The 22820-nt window shown below is 36.7% G+C and overlaps 4 protein-coding genes across 5 annotated transcripts in view; 3 read left to right on the plus strand and 1 right to left on the minus strand.

Moving 5' to 3' along the window:
* The first annotated feature begins 176 nt into the window (after positions 1-176).
* Positions 177-9712, plus strand: LOC113674168 (uncharacterized). The gene is made up of 6 exons (XM_089214414.1): positions 177-291; positions 1981-2139; positions 3447-3666; positions 4222-4437; positions 4752-4790; positions 5511-9712. Exons 1-6 carry the CDS (start codon positions 259-261, stop codon positions 5816-5818), a joined length of 975 nt encoding a protein of 324 aa, XP_089070540.1. The 5' UTR covers positions 177-258; the 3' UTR covers positions 5819-9712.
* A 256-nt stretch (positions 9713-9968) lies between these two features.
* On the plus strand, positions 9969-12010 carry LOC149041115 (uncharacterized). Its single transcript, XM_089214411.1, has 3 exons — positions 9969-10274; positions 10747-11115; positions 11261-12010. Exons 1-3 carry the CDS (start codon positions 10118-10120, stop codon positions 12001-12003), a joined length of 1269 nt encoding a protein of 422 aa, XP_089070537.1. The 5' UTR covers positions 9969-10117; the 3' UTR covers positions 12004-12010.
* Positions 12011-14695: 2685 nt separating this feature from the next.
* On the minus strand, positions 14696-21547 carry LOC113674170 (small ribosomal subunit protein mS22). Of its 2 annotated transcripts, none has more exons than XM_027190642.2 (7): positions 21261-21547; positions 20964-21128; positions 20381-20524; positions 17859-17942; positions 17024-17169; positions 16065-16173; positions 14696-14849 (listed from the first exon to the last, which is right to left on the minus strand). In XM_027190642.2, exons 1-7 carry the CDS (start codon positions 21513-21515, stop codon positions 14739-14741), a joined length of 1014 nt encoding a protein of 337 aa, XP_027046443.2. In that variant the 5' UTR covers positions 21516-21547; the 3' UTR covers positions 14696-14738. The 2 variants fall into 2 exon arrangements, with proteins under 2 accessions (XP_027046443.2, XP_089070539.1); XM_089214413.1 differs by having other exon boundaries at positions 17859-17930; positions 21261-21532.
* A 246-nt stretch (positions 21548-21793) lies between these two features.
* The window catches only part of LOC113674169 (xyloside xylosyltransferase 1), a 3093-nt gene continuing 2066 nt past the window's right edge, over positions 21794-22820 (plus strand). Inside the window, exon 1 of the mRNA XM_027190641.2 lies at positions 21794-22794. Within this exon, the coding sequence (XP_027046442.2) occupies positions 21832-22794 (963 nt within the window). The 5' untranslated portion in view covers positions 21794-21831. The remainder of the gene's footprint in view (positions 22795-22820) is intronic.

A 22820-nucleotide genomic window follows, 5' to 3' on the forward strand; every position in this document is an offset into this window, starting at 1 on the left:
GTGGAAAAAAAGTTTAGGAACGCGATGACTTAGTTCCGCAAGATCTTGGGCGTTATTTGGGCAACTCTTGGGCACTAATTAACAGGCCCAGGCAAGTTAGGGCTTGTTGTGGTATAACGTGCGTTTTTATTGGTTGGTGAAATGTATAACCAATCATAACACGTGTTACAAAGGGGATTACATCACCATCTTTTCTTAACCAGGGTTCCCCTGTATGCTCACTTTCTTGGTCTCCCGATTTCCGAAGATGCGATCGCTATGAAACTTTATGTGATTCTCCATTTTCTCGCGGTAAGTACTCCTCTTTTGCGTTTCAGGTAGATTATTTTGTCACTTTTTGCTGCATTGTGAAGTTTTAAATAGTTTGAGTGCAGATTGACATTACGTGATTTGTGATTCTCACATGGCCCCCGTGCAATCAAACTCAGCTTGCACACCCACTAATTTAGGAACGCTGAACTCATTCTCTAACTCTATTTGTTTTCTGTACCAGTTACAATGAACAATCTTATCTTTTTTCGTTCATTTCGGAAGCTTTTGAGAAGCTGTTGGAATGTGCATATCGCATCATAAAATTTATGCTGAAGGAAGCACGTTCCTTCAAATGCTCTTTTGACCGCTTCGGATCATCAGTTAGAATTAATAACATGCTCTGGCATGTCCCATGCGCAATTTAAGGAGCTGCACGATCATTTATTCGCAATATTCTGAAGAAACAAAGTTGTTCAATGTTGTATTACACTAACAGCTGTCAATTACACTTCTCATCAAATCGAGTAGAGTTGTTTTGGCTTGAAGTTTAACAACTCCTGTCGCAAAAATTCATAATCCGCTCTTCACCTTAATTAAAGAGTTGTAAATTTAATTCTTAGCAATTCAGTTCACCTCGTGGTTAACGATTTCTGTTGCTTTCTTGTGTGCGAGATTTGTGGATTTTTAAGGTGAAATCGCATCGTCGGAAATTGTACAACGATCTGTCACAGATGAGTAATAATTTTGTTTACATATGCGGAATTTTTCCTTGTAGTTGCTAACATTATCATAAATTTGAGCGGAATTTTAAAAATTTCTCTCCCTAATATTCCACACCTGTCGTTGAAGTAGGGGTGCCTCTTTCATACGCTGTTTCTTCGCAGCAGTTACTTGGGTCAACAGTTACTGAAACTCAATTCAAAAGTTCTTCCAAAGTGATAGGAGCTTAAATTAGCCTTCTGTTCTTTTAATAGACTTGCCTTCCTAATCATTATGCATATTTCTTAACCGTTTTCATGCATTTTTTTTTTTTTGTGGAAGCTGTAACGGTTCTTAGTTGAAGTGGCATAAAAATATTTAATTCTGTGGTAAAGAAATATTGATGAAATGAAATCATAATTTTCCCTCTCATCCTAACAGCTGGCATTGTTTGAGACTATCAAAGGATGGTTGGAGAAAGTTCTAGTCAAGCAAATTTTCATAATATTTTGACAACAAATCACCAAACTAAACGTCAACAGGAAATTAAAGTATCCTGAAACTCCCAGCTTTGTTTTATTCAGAAAGTTACCCATAGTAACTATTGAATAGACAGAATATGATGCACCTATACTTAGCAAGCTCTCAGTTGTTTTGATTTTAATTATTTGGTCCGATGAAGTTTTTCGAGAATGTTTAACTTCTAGTTAATATTATAAACTCTCTTGCATGGTTTACAAAACAACTTCTGTTTACATCAATCTACCACATATTCAAACGCGTAGTGCAAGGCAGAGAGAATTTCATTCAAAAAGCTTTTTCTGTGGATAGTAGGGTCTTAATGTTTATTAAAAGTATGCAAATCTGTAATCATTTGAAGCCCATAAAACAAGAAAAATAAAACATCTCAAATCTTGGCTTTTACTGAGTAGGCAAGTGACAAGTATAAGTTTCTTACATATTCATATAACATAGTCAGTTTGACTCATGGTAAAAGTGAAGTTCATTATAATGTCAAATCTTTTGCAGTTTGCTGGAGAATTGGCCCTTGGATCTAAGTGCCCACCAGACCAATTCTGGGATGGCAGTATATTTATGTGTCAGGATTGCACCAAATGCAGTGAGGGTGAAAAACTGATCTCTCCTTGCCAAGAGGTTAAAGATGCTTCTTGTGAGAAGTGTTCAGAGGTATGGTAGACTGCTGTTCCTAACCTGGGGCCTGTTTCTCAAAACCCTTGGTAGTCACTAGTCCTGAAAAGCTAAATTTTGATTTTTGTGTGTTTTTGTTAAAGATGGAGAAATTAATGGTTTTGACATTCAAGCAATGAAAATATCAGAAAGTGTAATAAAATAGACTGGTTTTGAGCTATGACCCACAATACTATCCCTTACATTTAGCAGCCAGTTTCCCTGTAGTTCAGTGTGGTTTGTAAGGCCTGTTATAGCTGTCTGTTTAGCCAGCAAACAGGCTCTTATGCTTGGCTTTTGCCTTACTTTCCCTCTTGCAGGCACAGCAGCTAAATCACTTAAGGAAAAGGTTATTTAGACCCCTGGATTTCGATTTCGAAACATGTTTTTGAGCCAGTTAACCCTTTCACTCCCAAGATCTCACTAGTAAATCTCCTCACTGTCAGCTGTACAATTTGTATGATGTTACCTGAGAATTTGGTTTTGGATCAAGTAACAATCTTTTAATTGATACTTTTCTTTATTCTCATTCTTGCCTGCTTGACATTGTATTTATAGTGTAAGGAGAAATTATGGCTTGGTCACTCATGGGAGTTTAAGGGTCAAGTTGGGGAACTTTTGAGAAACAGGTTCCTTCCTTCCTTCCTCAAATTTCTTTTTTTTTAGGCTTGAGAATTTGGTATTAGGTCACAATCTTGATTTTAAATCTAATTGTTTTGTTTTTCATAATTTCTGCCTTATACAAAATGAGGGGATGCCCAGGAAAAAAGCACCAATTAGTTCTGATTAACTGTTACATTCCCCTTCCAAAATTTTTTGTATTGCTTCGTCAAACACAAGAAGAATTTGTTTTTGGATCATTCAAATGTGTTTAAGGGTGTTATGATGTACACACCACTTCAATTGTCAGTGCTGCTTGGGGAGAGGTACTGTGCTAGTCATCTCTGAGAATAATCAAGTTTTGAGCCCAACTTTGTCTCAAATTTTAATAGTATTCCCTTCATACTTCTAACCACCCCTGTCTGTCTTTGCCAACATTTCTCCCTGTAGAATTTTCTGTTAGAGTCAATCCTTTCTTTTGTAACATCTGTTTCAAATTTCAATTTAGATCTGAAAATATGGTGCTGAAACAAGAAGTGCCTCTCATTTGGTATTCTTCTTTCTTTTCATCTTTGTTCTGTGTAATATTGCATCAGAAATTCCCTTCCCTTCACTCTGGCAGGTGAAAGGGTTAACATTTCTTCAGGTATTATTTTTTCTTTTCACTGGTGAATTCATTGTAGATGAATTAATATATTTTATTTCAGGGGACTTATTTGGATGCTGTAAACAAATCACTGTGTGTTCAGTGCAGTTATTGTGGAGGAGGAGAAGTGGTATTAAGTAAGTGTACATCTGGGAATGACACTCAGTGTGGAAAGATTCCTGTTTGTCCTCTTCCTTCAGAAAGACCTCAGGCATCCACCCAACAACCATCTGTCCCAACAATTTCACGTTATTCTCACAGAACATTTACATCACAGAAAGGTATTATAAATGTTTTTATTATGTCTCTCAGCTAGTAAGTGCATTAAGTTTTGTCAATTTAGCTGGCCATATTTCACTGTACCCCTGGCTGAATACAAAAATTTGTGTGAATTGAAATCCTTCCCCAATATTGGAATGCAGAAATGCAATGAATATCTTGCTAACCTTGTTTTTTCAGTCCCTACTGTAAGTATGGACTCTTTCATTCTGATTCATGGTCTTTGTGCTTGGCCAGAAATCTGAGTGGGAAAAAGAAGGTCCGTAACTTACAGTATGGACCTCAAACTTGGTTAGTATTAGAGACACACTGCTATGAAAAACTTTGAGAGGGATATTTCTTAATAATTTTATTTATTAATTGTTATAATTATGTTACTATGTTGTAATCATCAGCCAAGAAGGAGAATATTCCATTAATTAAACAACAATTAGAAATAAACAGAGATGCTCTGCTCCTGCAGAGTATTTCCTTACTGTCTGATCTTTCAGCACCTAGCTTGTGGAAGTGATAATTATTTGATAAAATCCTTTTTTTTCCTTGTTTTTTTTTCACAGTTGATGAGGAAAGAGAGGTACCAGAATGCAAAGAAACCAGAAGCCTGCAAAATCATCCAGCTTTGTGGTTCTCTTCAGGTCTGCTTTCTTCATTGTCATTGTTCTGCTTTTTTTTTTGCCTAAAAAAAAAGATTGGAAATTGCAGTCTGCCTTTTCCCAGGAGAGGTAACAATACGCCACTACCAGACAGAACTAAAGGCAGTACAGCTCCAAAAGGTTTGTTATTTAATCAAGAAACATATGATGCCTAAGAATGTATTTTGAGAAAGGCAAAGATCCTACTGGTGATGTAACAAGCTTTGAACTGCACACCAATTTTTTTTATTCTCTAGTGATGGTTTGTACTATGTATTGTTACAGAAAAGTGGATGCTCATCTTTTAAAAAAGTGGAATAACTTAAGTTGTAGCTGGTGTGATTTCACTACATTTTGTATTTTTGTTTAATTTTTTAGTTAAGACATATTCTAACTCAGTGTAGGTGGGCTTGTGCAAAGTAGTATTATCTCATTATATTGCTTTCATCTTGCAGAGATTGTAGCTAAGAAGACAGGAACAGCTGTTATTGAAGGTACATGTGTGTATGTAAATGTATAGGGATGTTGAGAATTTAAAAATGTTGGGTGGTTTTAGTTAAACCTTTAACTCCTAAGATCTCATTAGTAACTCTCCTCACTGTCTGTCATACAGTTCATGGAGAATTTGGTATTGGATCAACTTATAATCCCCTAATTGATATTTTGTGCTTTATTCTCACTACTTGTCTGCTTGATATTGTGTGGATTTTGTAAGGAGAAATTCTGTCTTGGTCACTTGTGGGAGTTAAAGGGTTAAGATCACTTCTCTCTCCTCTCCTTCCTCTCCCTCAATACTTTCAATACTTCTTTAGAGTGATATGATTATGAAAGCGTTCAGGTTTTTTTGGCATCTGGGTGTCTAAGGCATTGTTGCTTGGCAGTTTCGATTTTCTGTTTTAAAATTTGCATTTTTGGGGAAATTTGGCATTACATTTTGAACAGATTTAAACCTTCTAACTCCCAGAAGTGATAAACACGAAATGTTTCCCTGTAATATCCATACATTATACAGTTAACAGGTAATGTTAGAAGTTACCTTCATTTAACACCAAATTTTCATAACTCATTTTATTAGGAATTGTGTGACAGCTAGAGGGGAGAATAAATGATCAGATCTTGGAAGTTAAATGGTTAACTGTGAGCTACTATACACTCAATTTGTGATGCATCCTTTCTTTTTTCTATGTCTTAATCTGTTACTTTTCTCTTATCAGAGAATAACATTCTATTCAGGACCACAACAGCTGACTACACAGAAAAGTTAGCCCAACACCTCAACATAGACAGTGGCAACAACTATCTTTATTTGGCTGGAAGTATGGGCTATGACACTACCTTCACAGGTAATCTGAAGCTGTCACCGAGAGAAGCCACCCAAGAGCTTCTTAAAGATTGGCAAATGCGAGATGATGCTACAGTTTACAAATTATACTGTTATTTGAAGGAGTTAGGAAGGGATGACTGCATGGCTGTCCTTCATCCTCTCCTCACCGGCCAGGGAAGCGACATCGCTATGGTTTGAGTAAGTGTTGCCTTCTCCCCCTACTCTTTGCTTTGAGATGAAGGTGCCAGTTGCTGGACCTCTGCAGGTGGGAAACAGCAGCACTTACTCAGATGATATTTGTATTGTAGATTTATCTGTCGCAAGGAATCACTGGTAGAGCTCTAGTTGATAGAGTGATTTTACACTAAAACCAAGCTAGTTCCAACAACCAATCAGACATAAAGCAGATTGAAGAAACTAGAAATGTCCTCAAGCTTGCAATAAGAGGAGTGTCCATATCACAACTAGGTATAGTTTTACATCTGATTGGTTGCGAGAGTGAAGCTAATTTTCAATTACAATCAAACATTACTCTCATTCACTTGATAATTGGCCCGGAAATGTCATGAGCATGTTTTTTTGCTATTAGTGGCATTTGCAGTCACTGCATAATTAGATTGATATATGCAATGCTTGCCTTGGAAAGGGAATAGCATATTTTTTTCATCTTTGGTAACTGTTTTTTATGCTTTTTATAAGCTTAAAATTTATTTTCTAAGAAGTAATAATTAATTTTATTGTCCTTCAAGAGTTCTTTACTTTTTATTTTCTTACGAGCGTTTTTGATAAACAGAGTGTTTTGGCTTTTCATGAAAAGTTTTGCTTCCTACCTTTTTGAAAAAGGGAAATTGTTAAAAAAAAGGTTGTTTCACAAGATTTTTGTTTTGTATGGATGTATTTTTGTACGCAAAAAACATATATTGTTGCATGCTGTCGCATATGCTAACACTGTTTTTAAAGAGGCAAACCCAAATTTTAAACAATAAGTATTATTGAATTAAACAAAGTACATGCTTATGCATAGTTTACTGCTTTAATATTTTTAATCTGGATGATTTTGCAAATTGTTCATTCAATAGGTAATTCTGCACACTACTTTGTCGAGAATGAGAGTATATTTTTGAAACTTGAATATTCCAGTTCATGGCCAAAGTGGCCTAGTTTGTAATTAGATTGATGCTGATTTTCTCCTGATTTTTTCCCTTGATTTTCTTAGACAGTGCAACGATGATTTGCATCGCTTAGGTGAAATGAAGTGTACATTCAAATGAATGAATGAAGAATTATTAATAACAAATAGATTTGCCAGGTTAGATTTAAGAGGCTATTTTGTATATTACTTTCATCATCATCATCATTAGTATTATTGTGGTCTCAATTACTTTCTCATCATTATCATCATCATCATCATTGCTGTCATCAGTATCAATTAATGTTATTGTTGTTGTTTTTGTTTTGTGGTTGTGTGTGTTGGTGGGGGGGGGGGGATAATGCTGCAATCAGATGCCAAATAACATTGAAATAAGTGTAGATCTTTGAGAGATGAGATTGTTCTCAGAGTCACACCTTAAAATACTTTTGAATCACCAGTTATATGTTAATTGACCCTCTAACTCCCAGAAGTGATTAACATGAAACTTCTCTCTATAACATCCATACATTATTGAGCAAACATGTAATGAGAATATTCTAACTTACCAGTATCTGGTAGAAGCAGCTATCTTGATTGAGCACCTAGTTCTTATAACTTATTTACAAGGAAATGTGTAGCAGCTAGAGAGGAGAATTAACAATTAGATCTTGGGAGTTATAGGGTTAATAGGCATTTAATAATGGTGTCTAAATTTGTCACACCAATGAAATGTATCATTAGTGCAGGTTATGTTATTGTTATAAGTACTCCTGTTTTTTCTTCCTAAGAACCCACTTGTTTACTTTCTCTGCTTGAATTTGGGCAATCTCAATATATGTATTACATTATGACATTACTTAAATGCTTTGTTAAGTTAATAGTTACTAATGAACTCATACTGTGAATACCTCAAACTTTTCTGGAAATTTTGTTGTGATTGATTACATGGGAGATCAGGACATGCAAACAAGGTGAAAATCACAGCCTTTTCAGGGCTGCTGCATTCTGTTGAGAGTTCTCAAGCGTGGCTGTTTTGTTTTCCGTGACATTTCAGAAAGGTTTCTGGTGTTCAGAATTTGGTGTGTTTCTAAGTACCGGTAATGTTTTGAAACAAGTCAATTAGATCTGACTGAGGTAAAGTGGAACTAAATGTATGTTATCATGTGTTAGGTTAAAAGCTGCAATTGCTGTGCTCATAATAATGTAAGACCTTCATAAGCATACCTCTTTTAAGTGATCACCTCCTAATGAATATAGACTGCCTAGTACTGTTTGCACTTTGCTTTGAAGGAATGACCATTGCAAAAAGGATCTCTTTTCCTAGAAATCATTCAGCGCTTCAGACGTTTTTTTTTTTACCCTTATACGCTTTTGAATGACCAAGAAATAATTTCTCTGTACTTTATCAATACAAAATCAAGCAGCCAAGTGGTGAGAATTGACTCAGCAGCAAATTCTCAAAACAAACCTTATGGGGAATGTATGACATGGTAACAATAGCTTTCATGGAGATATTGAGAGTGATAGGATTAAACATCAAAGGCTTTTTGAAGCAGGAAAAGGATTGCAAAGAATTCTTCTGGGAAAGAGGACATTTCTGCATATGCTTGAAAATGAAAAGCACAGCAATGGTTTTAAAGTAATTCTAGCTCGCATTCAAAACATTTCACAAGTCTGAGCAAAAACACAGGTTTCTTGTGTACTCAGCCCCTCATGTGTTTATTGTGAGTACTATGCTTAGAGGTATTTTTCAATGGTTAAGAGCCCCAAAAGCAAAGAAGATAGAATCTAAACCAAAGTATATTTTGGGTCTAGTTAGAAGCTTGGGAGCTCAAGCCAAAATTTTTGATGGTGGGGAAGGGATATGTCTTCTGAATTACAAGAAAGGAGTCTAGTTATACCAGCTATTGATCTCAATGAGTTTCAACTTAACCTGCATGGAGACACCTTGCATTAATATTTAATGCAATTATTTAATTTTGGAATTATGTGTATTATATCAATTAGATGAAAACTTTATTATCAAAATCACTTTTTAGAGTTAAGTTTATTAGTTTATCCAAAAGCACAATTTGATTGATTTATTTATTCTTCTTTTGTAACAGAAGATACATTTATCCTGCAATTTGAACATTTAATCTAATTTTCCAAGAAATGTATCAAATAGTGGAAGATGTTTCTTGTGAGTGATTTCTACCAAAATTCAGGTTTCAGGAGTGCAACTGAATCTTGAATGTAACTGGTAGTTAAGATACTAGCAAATTTTTTTTCAATCTAAATTTTAGAGGGAACTTAGACCTCTTGCAGAATAAGCCATTTATCTGTTTTGTACCTAATTGCTAAGCCTTTGATTTAGAGTGAGACTGAAGGTGACCATGTCATGATAGAGACCAGTATCTGGTTAGCATGATAACCAAGTAATTAATATATGAAAAGTAGCAACATTTGCATCAGAACAAGGTCAACCTTAGCCTCACTCCTGTTCAAAGGCTTGGCAACTAAGTAGGCAACTGTAGAATGGTGTATTGGTTCTACTGATGTGAACTAGTTGTTCTGACCTTGACTATAAGTTTAAAGACAGTAGAGTTTCCATGCAAAAGCAAGACTATGATGACTGCTTTGTGTGCAAATAAAAGACTGTCAATCAGGCCCACTATTGTGAAAGACCTTTTGCACTCTAGCCGACCTGTTGAATTATCTTGGTAAATAATTATCACAATTTGTGTGGTTGAAATCACAGGTTGAATGCACTTCCTTGTTCAAAATAGGTAATTTGGACTTCATCCCACTAACCTGTTTATTCTGATTGTGGGTTTCTCTATGACAACAGTCTCTTAAAAGGGCTTTGTGATTATTATTGTTACTATTAATTAAAAAAGGATGAGTAAAGCTTTTACTGAAGAGAGGAGATATGTCATAAGTTACTTCCCAGTTAAGTATTAAATCATAATGCAAGGTCAGTTCAGTGTTCTCCAGAAGCGCCGGCGGCCGGCGTTTTCGCCGGCTACTCGTGTATCAAGCGCCGGCTACTCACGTTAAACAAAAACAAAGAAAAATTATCCTTTAGTTTCTGTAAAATAATTTCGCACGTTGCGTGTTTTCGGCTAAAAATGTCAAGTACCAAAAACAGTACGCGTTCATGTTATTTCCGAAGGAAACGATAAACAATAGCTTAGTCTAGTACGCTCCAGGAAGATAACAATGGAAATGTTATTTTATTTACCTGAAGACAGACATCTACACCGAAAATAATCGTGTTAAAGTGCATTGGCCGGAAGCTGTCAATTAAACATCAACTTTTGCCGCAATTCTGTCAAAATATTTCGTAATTTCCATCGTTCCAGTTCGTTTTTCGGAAAGAGTGGATGCGAACAAATCGACAGTACGATCCCGTCATTACGACAAGAAAATTTACATTGAGTCTTAGGGAGATGTCAAAGCGAAAATCCGTGGAAAATCAAATGAGTGGGAAAAGAGGAAAAATAACAAGTTTCCTTATTCCCAAGGAACCAAGAGAAATCGGTAAGTTTATTAAAAGGAGGTTTAAGTCCTCATACATTACCATGTGCCATCCGATCAGCTGTTCGGTCGCGCACTGTTAAACTTGTAGGTTCGTTCGAGATAACTTCATCCCGAGGTGGTTTGCAAGCATGTGAAAACTCTTATAGGTTAAGAAACACAATATATTACAAAAACCAAGGTAGATATTTACGAGTTTACATTTCATTCCTTGTCGGTAAAGAGTAAGCACACGTGCACACGACCAAGAAATGGCGGCCATGTTGAAAGTCGGGCCCAGTCTCTTCGCATCTACAGAGTTTTGGTTTTCGCGCCTGACGAAAGAATTCAAGTTAATCAAGTAAAATTAAAAAGAAGGAGAATCAAAAACTTCGATTTGAAAGCTTTCAATTTTGAAACAAATTTAATTTTTGTAAAATAAAGTTAAAAAATAAACGTCATCTGTTTTTCCCCACTCTAAATCATTCCATTTTAGCTTCATCTAGTACTCAGCAGCTCTCTCTTGAAAATGCAACTACCTCTGAACAGCAATGCATACAAAGTTCCTGCAGTGCTGGCGGAGAGCAAAGGCCAGGTTCTCTTGAAGAAAGCACAAATCTAATGCCGGACATATTACCAACTCCAGAAGCAATCTCTCTGTTAGAAGAGTATTTTTCAGATGCGATGGAAAAGAAGCAGCTTCATAGCTTCTACACCTGTTGTGGCAAATGCTCAGACGTATCTGAAGTTGAAAGAGCCAGAATTCAAAGCCAGAAAAAAACAACAGAAGGGAAAAAGAAAGGAGTGGACATGTTCAAACACTCATGGCTCACTGACAGAAAAACTTCATTCTGCGACAAAACAGGTAAATGACACAGTGTTTGGTCAATATTAAAACATTTTCTGAAAAAAATGTTTACTTTATTATAAATTCAGTTCTGCTTTTACAATGACTACAAAAAACAATGCCTGTTTTTTTTTTTGTTTGTTTTTGTTTTTTTTAATCTCAGGCATGTGGTGGTTGGTGTACTGTGAAGGGGAAGGGATGTTCTGCCTATTGTGCCATGTTCATAACACCAAAAACAAGTATAACAAACAGAACATATTCAACTTAGCACCATCCACCAACTACAAGCATAGTGCTGTTAGTGACCATGCAAGAGCCAGTGGACATACGTCGACAGTAATCTGTGAGTTGGAGAGAAGGAATTCATCCTTGGCTAACCAGTATAAAGTGGCTCACGAGGTGGCTGATAAAGTAACCTACAACGCATTCCTGAGCTCTTATTGGCTTGGAAAAGAAGAAGTGGCTAACAAGAAACTTCTCTACCTGATTGATTTGGAAAAGTACATTGGTGTCACGGAAATGCGAGAATTCAAAAATACAAGTGAACGAAGTCAGCGGGAGATGCGCCTCCTCCTTGGTCAGCTTATCAAGGAGAAACTGATTCAAAGGGTCAAGGATGCCAAGTGGTTTAGTATCTTAGTTGACGAGGTGACGGATTGTGCTACCCTAGAGCAGCTGTTGATCTATGTTGGTTATGTTGATGAGGAAGGGAAGACACATTTTGATTTTCTTGAGGTGAAAGATGTTCTTGAGACATCAGAATCCGCAGATTCTGAGACTCTCACAAGGATCATCACTGAGGAGCTGAAGGCCTGTGGTCTAAACCTTGCTTTAGTTTGTGGTTTTGGCTCAGATGGTGCTAGTGTCATGACTGGCAAAAATAATGGTGTTGGTGCCAGGCATTAAAAGGTGTGTAGCATCATGGTGCGCAGTCACTGCATTAATCACAGGCTTGCCTTGGCATGCAGTGATGCTAATGACACTGTGAAGTATATCCAGACCATCGAAGTTACCCTTCGTCAGTTGTGGAAGTGGCTGGAGTATCCAAAACGTTGCTCAGCATTTGTGAAGGTCTGTGTGTCACTTCAGAAAATAAAGCTGGCTAATGCTAATGATGACCCTGCAAAACAGAAAAAACTGTCAAAGTCTCTGGCAGTCAAGATACAGAAACCTTGCAGGACGCGGTGGCTTTCAACTGGCCAAAGTGTATCAAGCGTCTGCCGAAATCTTGTTGCCCTGATGCAGACATTGAGGCAGTTTAAGGAAGCTGATGCTACAGCTCAAGGTCTTCTCCAGAGAATGAACAACACCAAGTTTGTTGGCACGATGCTTCTATTGAATGCAGTTCTACCTCATCTTAATACCCTTAGCAAGCTGTTCCAAAAAGATCACACATGCTACATCTCCATCAGACCTGCACTTGATAGCACCAAATCCAGAATTTCTGAAATCCGGTCCTCTTTTGACCTTGTTCCAGAGTTGCAAACAGCCATTCAACCAGGTGGAGACTATGCTTCTTTGGAACTGGAGCTTAAAGATGATGGCCAGGTAGAGGCATTCCTGAAAAATCTAGTAATAAACTACACAACTGCCCTCGAGAGGAACCTAGATAGAAGATTTCAAGAGGCTGCACCCGTTCTTGAAGCATTTTCCATCTTCGATCCGACCTGCCTCCCAAAGCCAGAAGATCCAGCCTTCAAGAAGTATGGTGTGGATGAAGTAAACGTGCTGTGCAAGCAGTTCCAGTTTGACAAAGATCACACACTTGCGCAGTGGTACAACTTCAAGTACCTGATGTCATCATGGAAGGTACCCTCTGCTGTTCTCAGGGGAAAAGATGACCTCTCTCCAACTGAGTTCATTTTAAGAAAAGTCGTTAAAGAGCAGGTGGCTCACAGAATTAACTTCCCACAAATTGTGGATGCGGCTCAGATTTGCCTCACCCAGCCCATGTCCAATGCAGTTGTAGAACGGGGTGCAAGTGCAGTAAAGAGGGTAAAGAGCAGGTTGAGAAGTCGACTCAAGAATGACATGATGGCCAGCCTGCTCCACATTTCTCTAAATGGTCCCGATCATGGTGACGAAGAGTGCAAGGAGATGCTTGTAGAAGCAACCAAAGTCTGGAGAAAGACGCACTTCAGAAATCTACCATCACTAAAGAAGCTCCCAATGGTTGGAGGATCAGACCATGAAGGCAGTCTTTACCATCCAGCCACAAAGACTGATATTGGAGTACAGGTCGAATTTCCAGATGACCTTCAGGCCTCTAGATCAGCCCAGGAAGACAACGAAGTATCTGTGGAAACTGAACTTGATGCTAACGTCCAGGTTGTAGCTCAGGCAGTTGCCAGCAATACTGATTTGTGTCATGACGCACTGGATGCCATGGATATGGGAGATATTGAATCTGGCGTTGATTCAGACTTTGAGTTTGACATGGAAGATGATTAGTTATCTCAAAACTTTATCAACTTAACTTATGTAAATCGAGTTTCACTTTGAATTCACTGAGAGAAGTAAAAGGATAAATGCTGTGAACTAATAAGTAATGATTGTATTGGTATTGGGAGACAAATAAGTGAAATAAATAATTTCTTTTATCACTACAGACTCCAAATATAAACAAAAACTGACAGAAAAATTACACATTTTTTCCTGCCACAGAGTGCCCAAAATGCCTCAAATTGCATCTCCGGAGACCTATTTTTAGAAAATTTTCCGGGGGAGCATGCCCCCGGACCCCCCTAGGGGCTCGTGCCCTTCGGGCACTCGCCATACACCCGCCGGCTACTTTACAAATTGGGCTGACTACTCCAAAATCTGTGGAGAACACTGGTCAGTTGTGTCTCTTCTCTTTGCTGTGCTGAATGTGTGGATTGAACAGTTATTTTGTACCAAGCTTGTGTTAACCCTTTAACTCCCAAGATCTCAATAATTCTCCTTACTGTCTGACATACAGTTCTTGTGATGTTAGTTTGAAGAATTTTGTATTGGATCAACTAATAATCTCCTCACTGACATTTTACTCAATTCTCATCACTGTTCTCTTTGACACACTATTGATATTGTAAGGAGAAATTCTATCTTGGTCACTCATGGGAGACGGGAAAGGGGTGCAGGTGGGAACCATTTACCTTAACCCTTTACACCCCAACATCAGTGTGTATATTCTCCATACTATTCTCTATACATTTCCCTGAGTGCCAACTAGGAGAATTTACTAAGCAATTGAAATTCTTCAGTTGGTGATTCTTTCAAATGTTCTCTATATCACCCTGGAATTGCACATTAAGTTCATGAAAATAAAGGAAATGATCACTGACAAAGGAAGCTCTTGATTATTACACAAATTCTCCTTGTTAGCACTTAGGGAAATGTCTACAGAACAGTTTGATGAATATGCATACTGATATTGGGGTGTAAAGAATTAAGTAGAGCCACGCCAATCAAACATTTTTGTCGTGATTAATTAACTCTTGGACCTTGATGTGAATGCACAAACCAAGTAACATTAAACCTGACTCACATGAGAATCAAATTTGGCTTCTGCTTGCCATCTAAATAAACTACAAAAGTACAATGATTCCAAACACCAAAAAACAAGACGATGTATTTTAATTTTTCTCTTTAAAGCATTGCCTCTAATTTACAGAGGTTGACGATGTCCCCACATTTTGCTCCTCAGTAGGATGTGCCATGTGGTCTTCTAACTTCTTCAATGTACCCTGTGTCCCACAATTTCTGAGGAAGGCCTGAAAATCAGGGATAACAAAACAGAACTTTGCATTCTTGAACAGTAAAATTGTTATAAAAAATCTGAGGAAAATTTAATCCTTTCACCCCAAAAAGAGACACATCCCGTTTCTCCTTACAACACTCCCCTGAATCAAACATTAAGGCCACAAGAATAAAGAAAATGATAACCAACTAAAGTTCTTGACTGTTGAATGAATTCTCCTTGTCAGCACTTAAGAAAATGTATAGAAAACATTGGGGAGAATATAAGTATTGATGTTAGGGTGTAAAGGGTTAACCCTTTAACCACCAAATTAAGAAGCTCCTGATTGTCAAACAAATTCTCCTTGTCATAGGAAATGCTTAAAGAACAGTGAGGAGAATATCTATATTGATGATAGGATGTGAAGGGTTCACACTTTCACTCCAAGATCTTAATATCAACAATCTGTACTGTCCCCCATATTTTGCTTGTGATTTGCATTCTGAGAATTTGATGTTAAATCAAACAATATTCCTTTGTTGATATTTTGTCTTCTTCTTGTTACCTTCTAGTTTGGATATAGTAAAGAAAAATTCCTAGTTGGTCGCTCCAACAAGTTGGGAAAGTTGGGGCAAGACATGGGGATAAAGAAAACCATGCTTCCAACATCATGCTTGATTACCCCAGCCTATACCTTTGTCTGCTACCTCCCTCTTGATGTTAACCCTATACACCCTAACATCAGTATGCATATTCTTCATACTTTCTCTGTACATTTCTTAGGGTTCTCAAAGGAGAATTTGTTTAACAATCAAGGGCTTATTTAGTTGTTGATCATTTTCCTTATTCTCATGACCTTAATGTTCTCTTTAGGGGTAATCTTGTGAGGAGAAATTAGATGCCAGTCACTCTTAGGGGTTAAAAGTTGATTATTGCATAGTTAGTAGAGTCAAGCAAGTAAGATGAAAACAGAGTTCTGTTGTGTATACTTGTGACCTTGGCAATAACTAAATTATTGCCTTGTGCAAGGTAAGTGTGATATTTTCAATCAAACATTCTATTTTTTATACTTTTGAATTTCTTAACAAAAACTGCAAGTGCAGGTTTGAGTATGACACTGCTGTGTGTATGGAACAACTGGTAATCCATCAAATACCCTGATCTTCCATACCTTTGTCTCTTCTCTTTTTTAGTGTCAAGGAAAACATTTGGACTGTGTGGGTATTCACAATACATATGTAACACTAACCCGAAGCATAGAGAAGCCTTTTAAGTTGTTCTTTCCAATTCGACGTGTTATCTCGCTTCCCGGATGACAAAGGAGGTGAAGTCTCACCACGTCAATACAGTCATCCCACCTGTAAACATATCATAACCAATTAACATGTTACTTATCTTTAACCCTTTTCACTCCCACGATCATTTTAGCAATTCTCTTTACTGTCTGACATTCAATTCTTATAATGATAGTTTGGAGAATTTGGTATTGGATCAACTGATAATTCCCCAATTGATATTTTTCTTTATTCTCATCATCTTTCTGCTTGATATTGTATTGATGTTGTAAGGAGAAATTCTGTCTTGGTCACTCATGGAAGTTACACTACATTATCTAACAATGAGATGATCAGAAATGGTGACCTTATCACTTGGCAAGAATTTCCTTGATTTTGCAAATTCTCTTAATGAATTAAAAATCAATTAAGTAGCAGCTGCAAGGTTGAATTGCAAATTACTCAGATCTTGGGGGATGAACTGAGAACTTATTTTTAAAAGACATATATTTCAAAGTATACCAAAACCTACCATGTGCTAACCCTTTGCCTGCTTATAATATGCCAATAAGCTTCAACATCCCCCCTGCAACTCATGAGTTTTTGACTGTTGTCTGTGCCTTGAACACAATTTTGGTCCTGGGGAGGGGTGGGCGTTTGAACAAACCAATCTTCAAAAGTTCAAATGTCCTAGGAATTCCTCAGGGGGGGGGGTACTGATGCTTCCAATTGATCAATGCACAAGGTGAAATAAATATATGGAAATTTTAAGAGATCCAGACAACATTCAAGCATTCTGAAAACAAAGTTTACTGCTGTCCAAGATAGTAATTGATAATAGCATAGCATACAGCATCAAAAATAAAACAAAACTCTAGAAGATAAGACTTTTTTAGTTTCATTTGTCTAATTAATGAAGAAATTTTAAACTTACTGTTCCCTGTCCATCATATTATCCAGCAATTCATTGAGTTTTTGTTGTTTTGCCAAGTAATATAGAAGTCCTCCGTAATGTCTTGTTGATCTTAAAATTTCAAACTTTTTATGTGTAAGTAGGTCTTCATATGTCCTGTGATGAACCTGCACAAAATAAAAACAGAAATTAAAAATCCCATTCCCAGTTTATACAATCACAAATTATCAAACTGAAAACAGAGGAAAACCTGAATGATCGAAAATCTAAAACTTTTTTCGAATAAAGCTCTTGTCTCCAAATGTTTCTTAGTCAAATTCTTATTCACAAATTCCAGATAAGATGAGATCACTTCATACACTGGACATATATGTACATTCAGTTTAAAATGCCATCCAAGCATGTTCGTGCATGTGCAAAAAATTCAGTGATTTTAATCTTTTGTCTTGATTTCTGAGTAAAACTTAGTACTAAGCATTCATCTTCTATTTTCTATGAAACTTAGTTATTAAAATGGTCTACTTTAAATGGAGCTACTTTTTCAGAAAAGATGGGTTAGAGAAATTTATTACACATTGTGTTTGCTTTCTGGGCTTCTCCAAAATTTTGACTCACCCATCAGCAAACAAAACACTCTGGTGCAAAGTGTTTTATAAACATCAAAATAAAAGCATCGAGTACTTGCTAAATTTCTGATATTTAATAGAAGTTTTAAACTAACAAGATGATTGACAGGATAATTAGTCTATCCCATATAAAATATAAATGGTATTGGTTAGACCAAATGGTTTTAGAGGAGAATGGAGTTAGTTATTTACAGGATAGAAATTACTATTGACATCTAACTGCCACATACTCTGATGTAATCTGCTGAGTCTGGTTCAAACTGAACACAAGCCAGATCTAGAACATCTTCATGTCTGTTTTGCTGAAACACAACCTGAAAGAGTTCAAAGACGTCTTAGAATTTAAGGAAAAGATTTTCATAACTTATTAAAAAATTTTGCATATTTAGTTTATCCTTGAGCTATAAGAAACCAGGTTGAATACTTGCTCAAAGCTTAAGGCATTTAACATGATTCAGAAGAAATGATATAATCACTAAAAAGTTCCACCAAGATTCCAAAAGAAAGTAGTAGCAAAGGTGAGCTCCTTAAATTCATTTTAAATGCCTTTCTCAGTAATCACCCAACTCTGAATAAATAAGAGGAAAGTTATTAAATGTTAAAGAACATGCTGCTAGTTGGAATTATAATGAGGATCAAAACACACCAATGACAGTGTACCATAACACACCAATGACAACAAACACAAGTGCTACATATAGTGACACAAAATTTTCAACCTTGTCAACTGATGAAGACTAACAGTATAGCAGGTGAAATGTTGCTATAAATTCATAGTGATAGTCTGACTCTATATCGTGACAAACGATAAAAACCCCTATTAAATTGTTATTTAATGTTTATAAAACCATCAAAACAAATATGAAAACTAACCAAGTTCAAAGTCAATGCTACTACTGTAAGTTACTGACCAAGTTTTTCTCTACTAAGATACAAACGGAAAAAACGAGGTTCTGCAACTTAAGGTTAAGACTTTTTCAGAAAAAAATTTCAAGGACTCTTCCAAAGCTCCAAATTTCACCTTAACCCTTTAACTCCCAGAAGTGATCAACATGAAACTTCTCCCCATATTATCCTTATGTCACCCAACAAACAGGTAATGAGAATATTCATTATACTGATCATTTAGTATTTGTTATATCGATCCCACATCAAATCCTCAAAACTAATTTACAAGGAAATGTGTAGTAGGTAGAGGGGAGAATTAACAATCCGATCGTGGGAGTTAAAGGGTTAAACCCTTTTATTCCCAAGATTTCAAAATCAATTCTCCTTACAGTCTACATACATTTCTTATAACATAAATTCTGAAAACTTTATTGTTCGAGTTAAGCAGATTTCCAGGACTTTCCAGGACCTGTAGTATTTTTCCAGGACTGGAAAGTCCTGGAAAATGTTGAAATAAAATCCCAGGTTTTCCAGGACTCCTATGAACTCTAGCAGTAAGATATTGAGTATATCTCTGGCTTCAAATAGAGGGAGAAATTTCAATTCAAACAAACTTTTGAATTAAGTGAGCCTTGCAGTGAAATACAGTGCTCTAAATTGATTAACCCTTTAACTCCCAAGAGTGAAAAGACATAATTTCTCCTTACAATATCAATACAATATCAAGCAGATAAGTGATGAGAATAAAGGAAAACATCAATTTGGGGATAGTTACTTGATCCAAAACTAAATTCTCTGAACTAACATTATAAGAATTGATAAGAATACATGAAAGTCATATATTTGTACTGTGGAAAATACATTTTAAGCAAATGAAGATCATCGCAGTATATACTCAACTTAAGCAGTTGAGAAATAAGGCCTGAAAAAAATTCAGGCCTGAACGGGAATCGAACCCATGACCTCTGCAAAATACCGGTGCAGCGCTCTAACCAACTGAGCTATCAAGCCAACTGGGAGCTGGTCAATTGTGAGTTCGTTATATACCCGTAGATGGAGAAGGTGTGATAAGAATACATGAAAGTCATATATTTGTACTGCGGAAAATACATTTTAAGCAAATGAAGATCATCGCAGTATATACTCAACTTAAGCAGTTGAGAAATAAGGCCTGAAAAAAATTCAGGCCTGAACGGGAATCGAACCCATGACCTCTGCAAAATACCGGTGCAGCGCTCTAACCAACTGAGCTATCAAGCCAACTGGGAGCTGGTCAATTGTGAGTTCGTTATATACCCGTAGATGGAGAAGGTGTGATAAGAATACATGAAAGTCATATATTTGTACTGCGGAAAATACATTTTAAGCAAATGAAGATCATCGCAGTATATACTCAACTTAAGCAGTTGAGAAATAAGGCCTGAAAAAAATTCAGGCCTGAACGGGAATCGAACCCATGACCTCTGCAAAATACCGGTGCAGCGCAGTACAAATATATGACTTTCATGTATTCTTATCACACCTTCTCCATCTACGGGTATATAACGAACTCACAATTGACCAGCTCCCAGTTGGCTTGATAGCTCAGTTGGTTAGAGCGCTGCACCGGTATTTTGCAGAGGTCATGGGTTCGATTCCCGTTCAGGCCTGAATTTTTTTCAGGCCTTATTTCTCAACTGCTTAAGTTGAGTATATACTGCGATGATCTTCATTTGCTTAAAAATTATAAGAATTGTATAGTTGACAGTGAGGAGAATTACAAATTTGATCTGGCAGTTAAAGGACTAATCACAGTGCACATGCTAACTGTGAGTGAGAATTGTAATAAATGATAAAAGTAAAACAACAGAACAGTTTACATTACCAGCATTCCTTCATCAGTGAGGAGTTCTGGCATTTCATACTGTCTTCCAGGCTTAGGGAAATATATAAAATTCAATCTATCTCTTTCTTCCCATGATGCTTTTCGTAATCTGCCACTTGGTTCTCTCACTGTTATTGACCTGGTCTGAAAAAAATCAAAATATAAATATGAGAAGTAAAAAAAAAGCACACCACAAGGCCATTTATGTTATGTAATACTATGTTTTAATTTAAGGAAGAGGAATTAGAAGATTAAAAATTTTAAAACTATGGCCAAACAACACGATCAAGTAAACTTAAGCTTAGTTCCATCCTCGTTAACCCTTAAGCTCCCAAGCTCTGATACTTAAGTCTTCCCCCTAACTGCTACACATTTTCTCGCATATTATGAACTCAGGGGAAAGGGAATGGGGAATGGAACATTTATTGGACCTCGGTAGAGTTTCCCACAGCAAATTCCAGCATCCAATTATTTTCATCTTTTGATAGGCAATATATTTCTCTAGAGTAACGCTACTTTTGTAAAAGTTAAAAAAAAAAAAAACAGAAAAACTTATTTTACAAGAAAGAAGACTTTGAACTACCCTATCAGATTCACTTGTGCTGATATCCGTAAAAACATAATTTGACTCTGAAAATTGCGCCAGCTCTTCTTTTTCTTCAATAATTTCATCGATTTCTTGTCTCTCTTCCATCACTGGTGGCATTTCAAGCATAGCTTCGGCTTCTTCTTCATTTCTATGTTGTACCTAGTATAAACAAAAACAATTATGAACTCTAAATTTTCATACATATGCGCGTGTCTGCTCGTATATACGTGATCTGCTCTTTTAGACCACTTAGAAAATAGATCTGAGAGAAACAAACAAAAGAAAAATTACCTCTAAGTACTCTGCATCTGTCATTAGTTTGTACGATGGAACTTCAAATTCTCCTTTGCGCATGGCGTATATTTTATCCAAATTACGACCTGTGAGTTTCTTTAATAATGACTGAACTTCAGGATTAGAAAACGATGTGATTTTCCCCATATTTTCCAATGATTTACTGCTGTAGAATGTTCGTAACACTAGCGATCGCAAAGGAAATTTTACAGGCCGAAGTTGCTTGCACGAGTTGGCGATCTTGGCCGCCATTTTGATTAAGCTACTAATCCGCTGACCATAGCTGTGCGACTGCCCCCTTGTAAATACTTCTCAGTGGGGAGGGGTAGAGTGAAATGCCGAAAACTCATTTAAAAAAGAAACTTATTTGGAAATATATGTTTTTAATTCTAATGTACTGTTGTTATTTTATTGAGCCCTATAAACATATTTCGTAGCTAAAACTTCGATTCGGCACAAAAATTCGGGAATTTCTGTTTTTGTAATGATTCTTATCAACAATTAGGTTCGACATTCACAACCGTGCCTACCCCCAAGGAGGTAAAAATAGTTATGTAGTGAAAACAACATGGCGGTCGGGGCAAGTTTATTTAGATATTGTATGAGGCATCCTGCCCGAATTCTTGTGATAGGACTTCTTTTGCTTCTTGTGATCGCTAGCAGGTTTCTCTACTCTTCAGTTCCAGAGCAGCAAAATGCCCAGGAACTAAATCTTGTGGCAGGAAGTCTAATCCAACATGTTCCCAAGAATATTGGCTGGAAGCAGAATCAAGTGCAGCGTGAAAACGCAAAAAAACTGCAGCAAAGTTTACCTTCGATGGACGATGACAAAAATCCACCTTCTATGGTAGATTTGAGCTTTAGTAAACTAAAAAAGAAAGAAGATAATTTAACGAAAAAGATCAAAGGAGGAGTTAAAGACGACAGCAAGGTGGTATCTGATGCAGAATATAAAGTGAAGTTGAAAGAGGCAGAGGTTGAGACAGCCGAAAATGATTTAGATCACAGGAAAATGCAAAATAAAGCACTGAAGAAAGACATGCAACATAAGAATAAAGCTCAACACTCACCGTTCGAAAGCGAAGCAAGTGATGAAGAGTTAATTAAGAAGACATCATTGATGGAAGAGAAGTCTCTTGTTCCTAACCATAAAGGGCCTGAAAAAGTTTCCCAAAAAAACCACAGTGACAACCTCGATGGAAACCAAACTGTTAGGAAGAAGAAAAAGAATGAAAAGAAAGGAGTAACTCCTGTTATTTCACAGCAAGAGGAGAACAACATTATGATGATCCTTGCCAAAGTTTCCCAGACAAGCTCTTTAGCTAAAAGGTTCAAACGATGTGTGTTGTCCATCTGTGAACACTCCAGCATAAATTTGGCTTTTCATATTATAACAGACAAAGTTGGAAAACTTACCTGTGAGGATACATTCAATCAGGCTGGTAAAGTGTGTAAGCACAGCCTGAATGTGAGTTATTATGATGTTAACAATGTATCTAGTGAGGTCAAACTAATCACTAAAGAAATTCAGGTATGTATACCTTTCCTCTGATACTG

The sequence above is a fragment of the Pocillopora damicornis genome, chromosome 8 (assembly GCF_964200805.1).
Source record: "Pocillopora damicornis chromosome 8, jaPocDami1.2, whole genome shotgun sequence".
NCBI lineage: Eukaryota > Metazoa > Cnidaria > Anthozoa > Scleractinia > Pocilloporidae > Pocillopora > Pocillopora damicornis.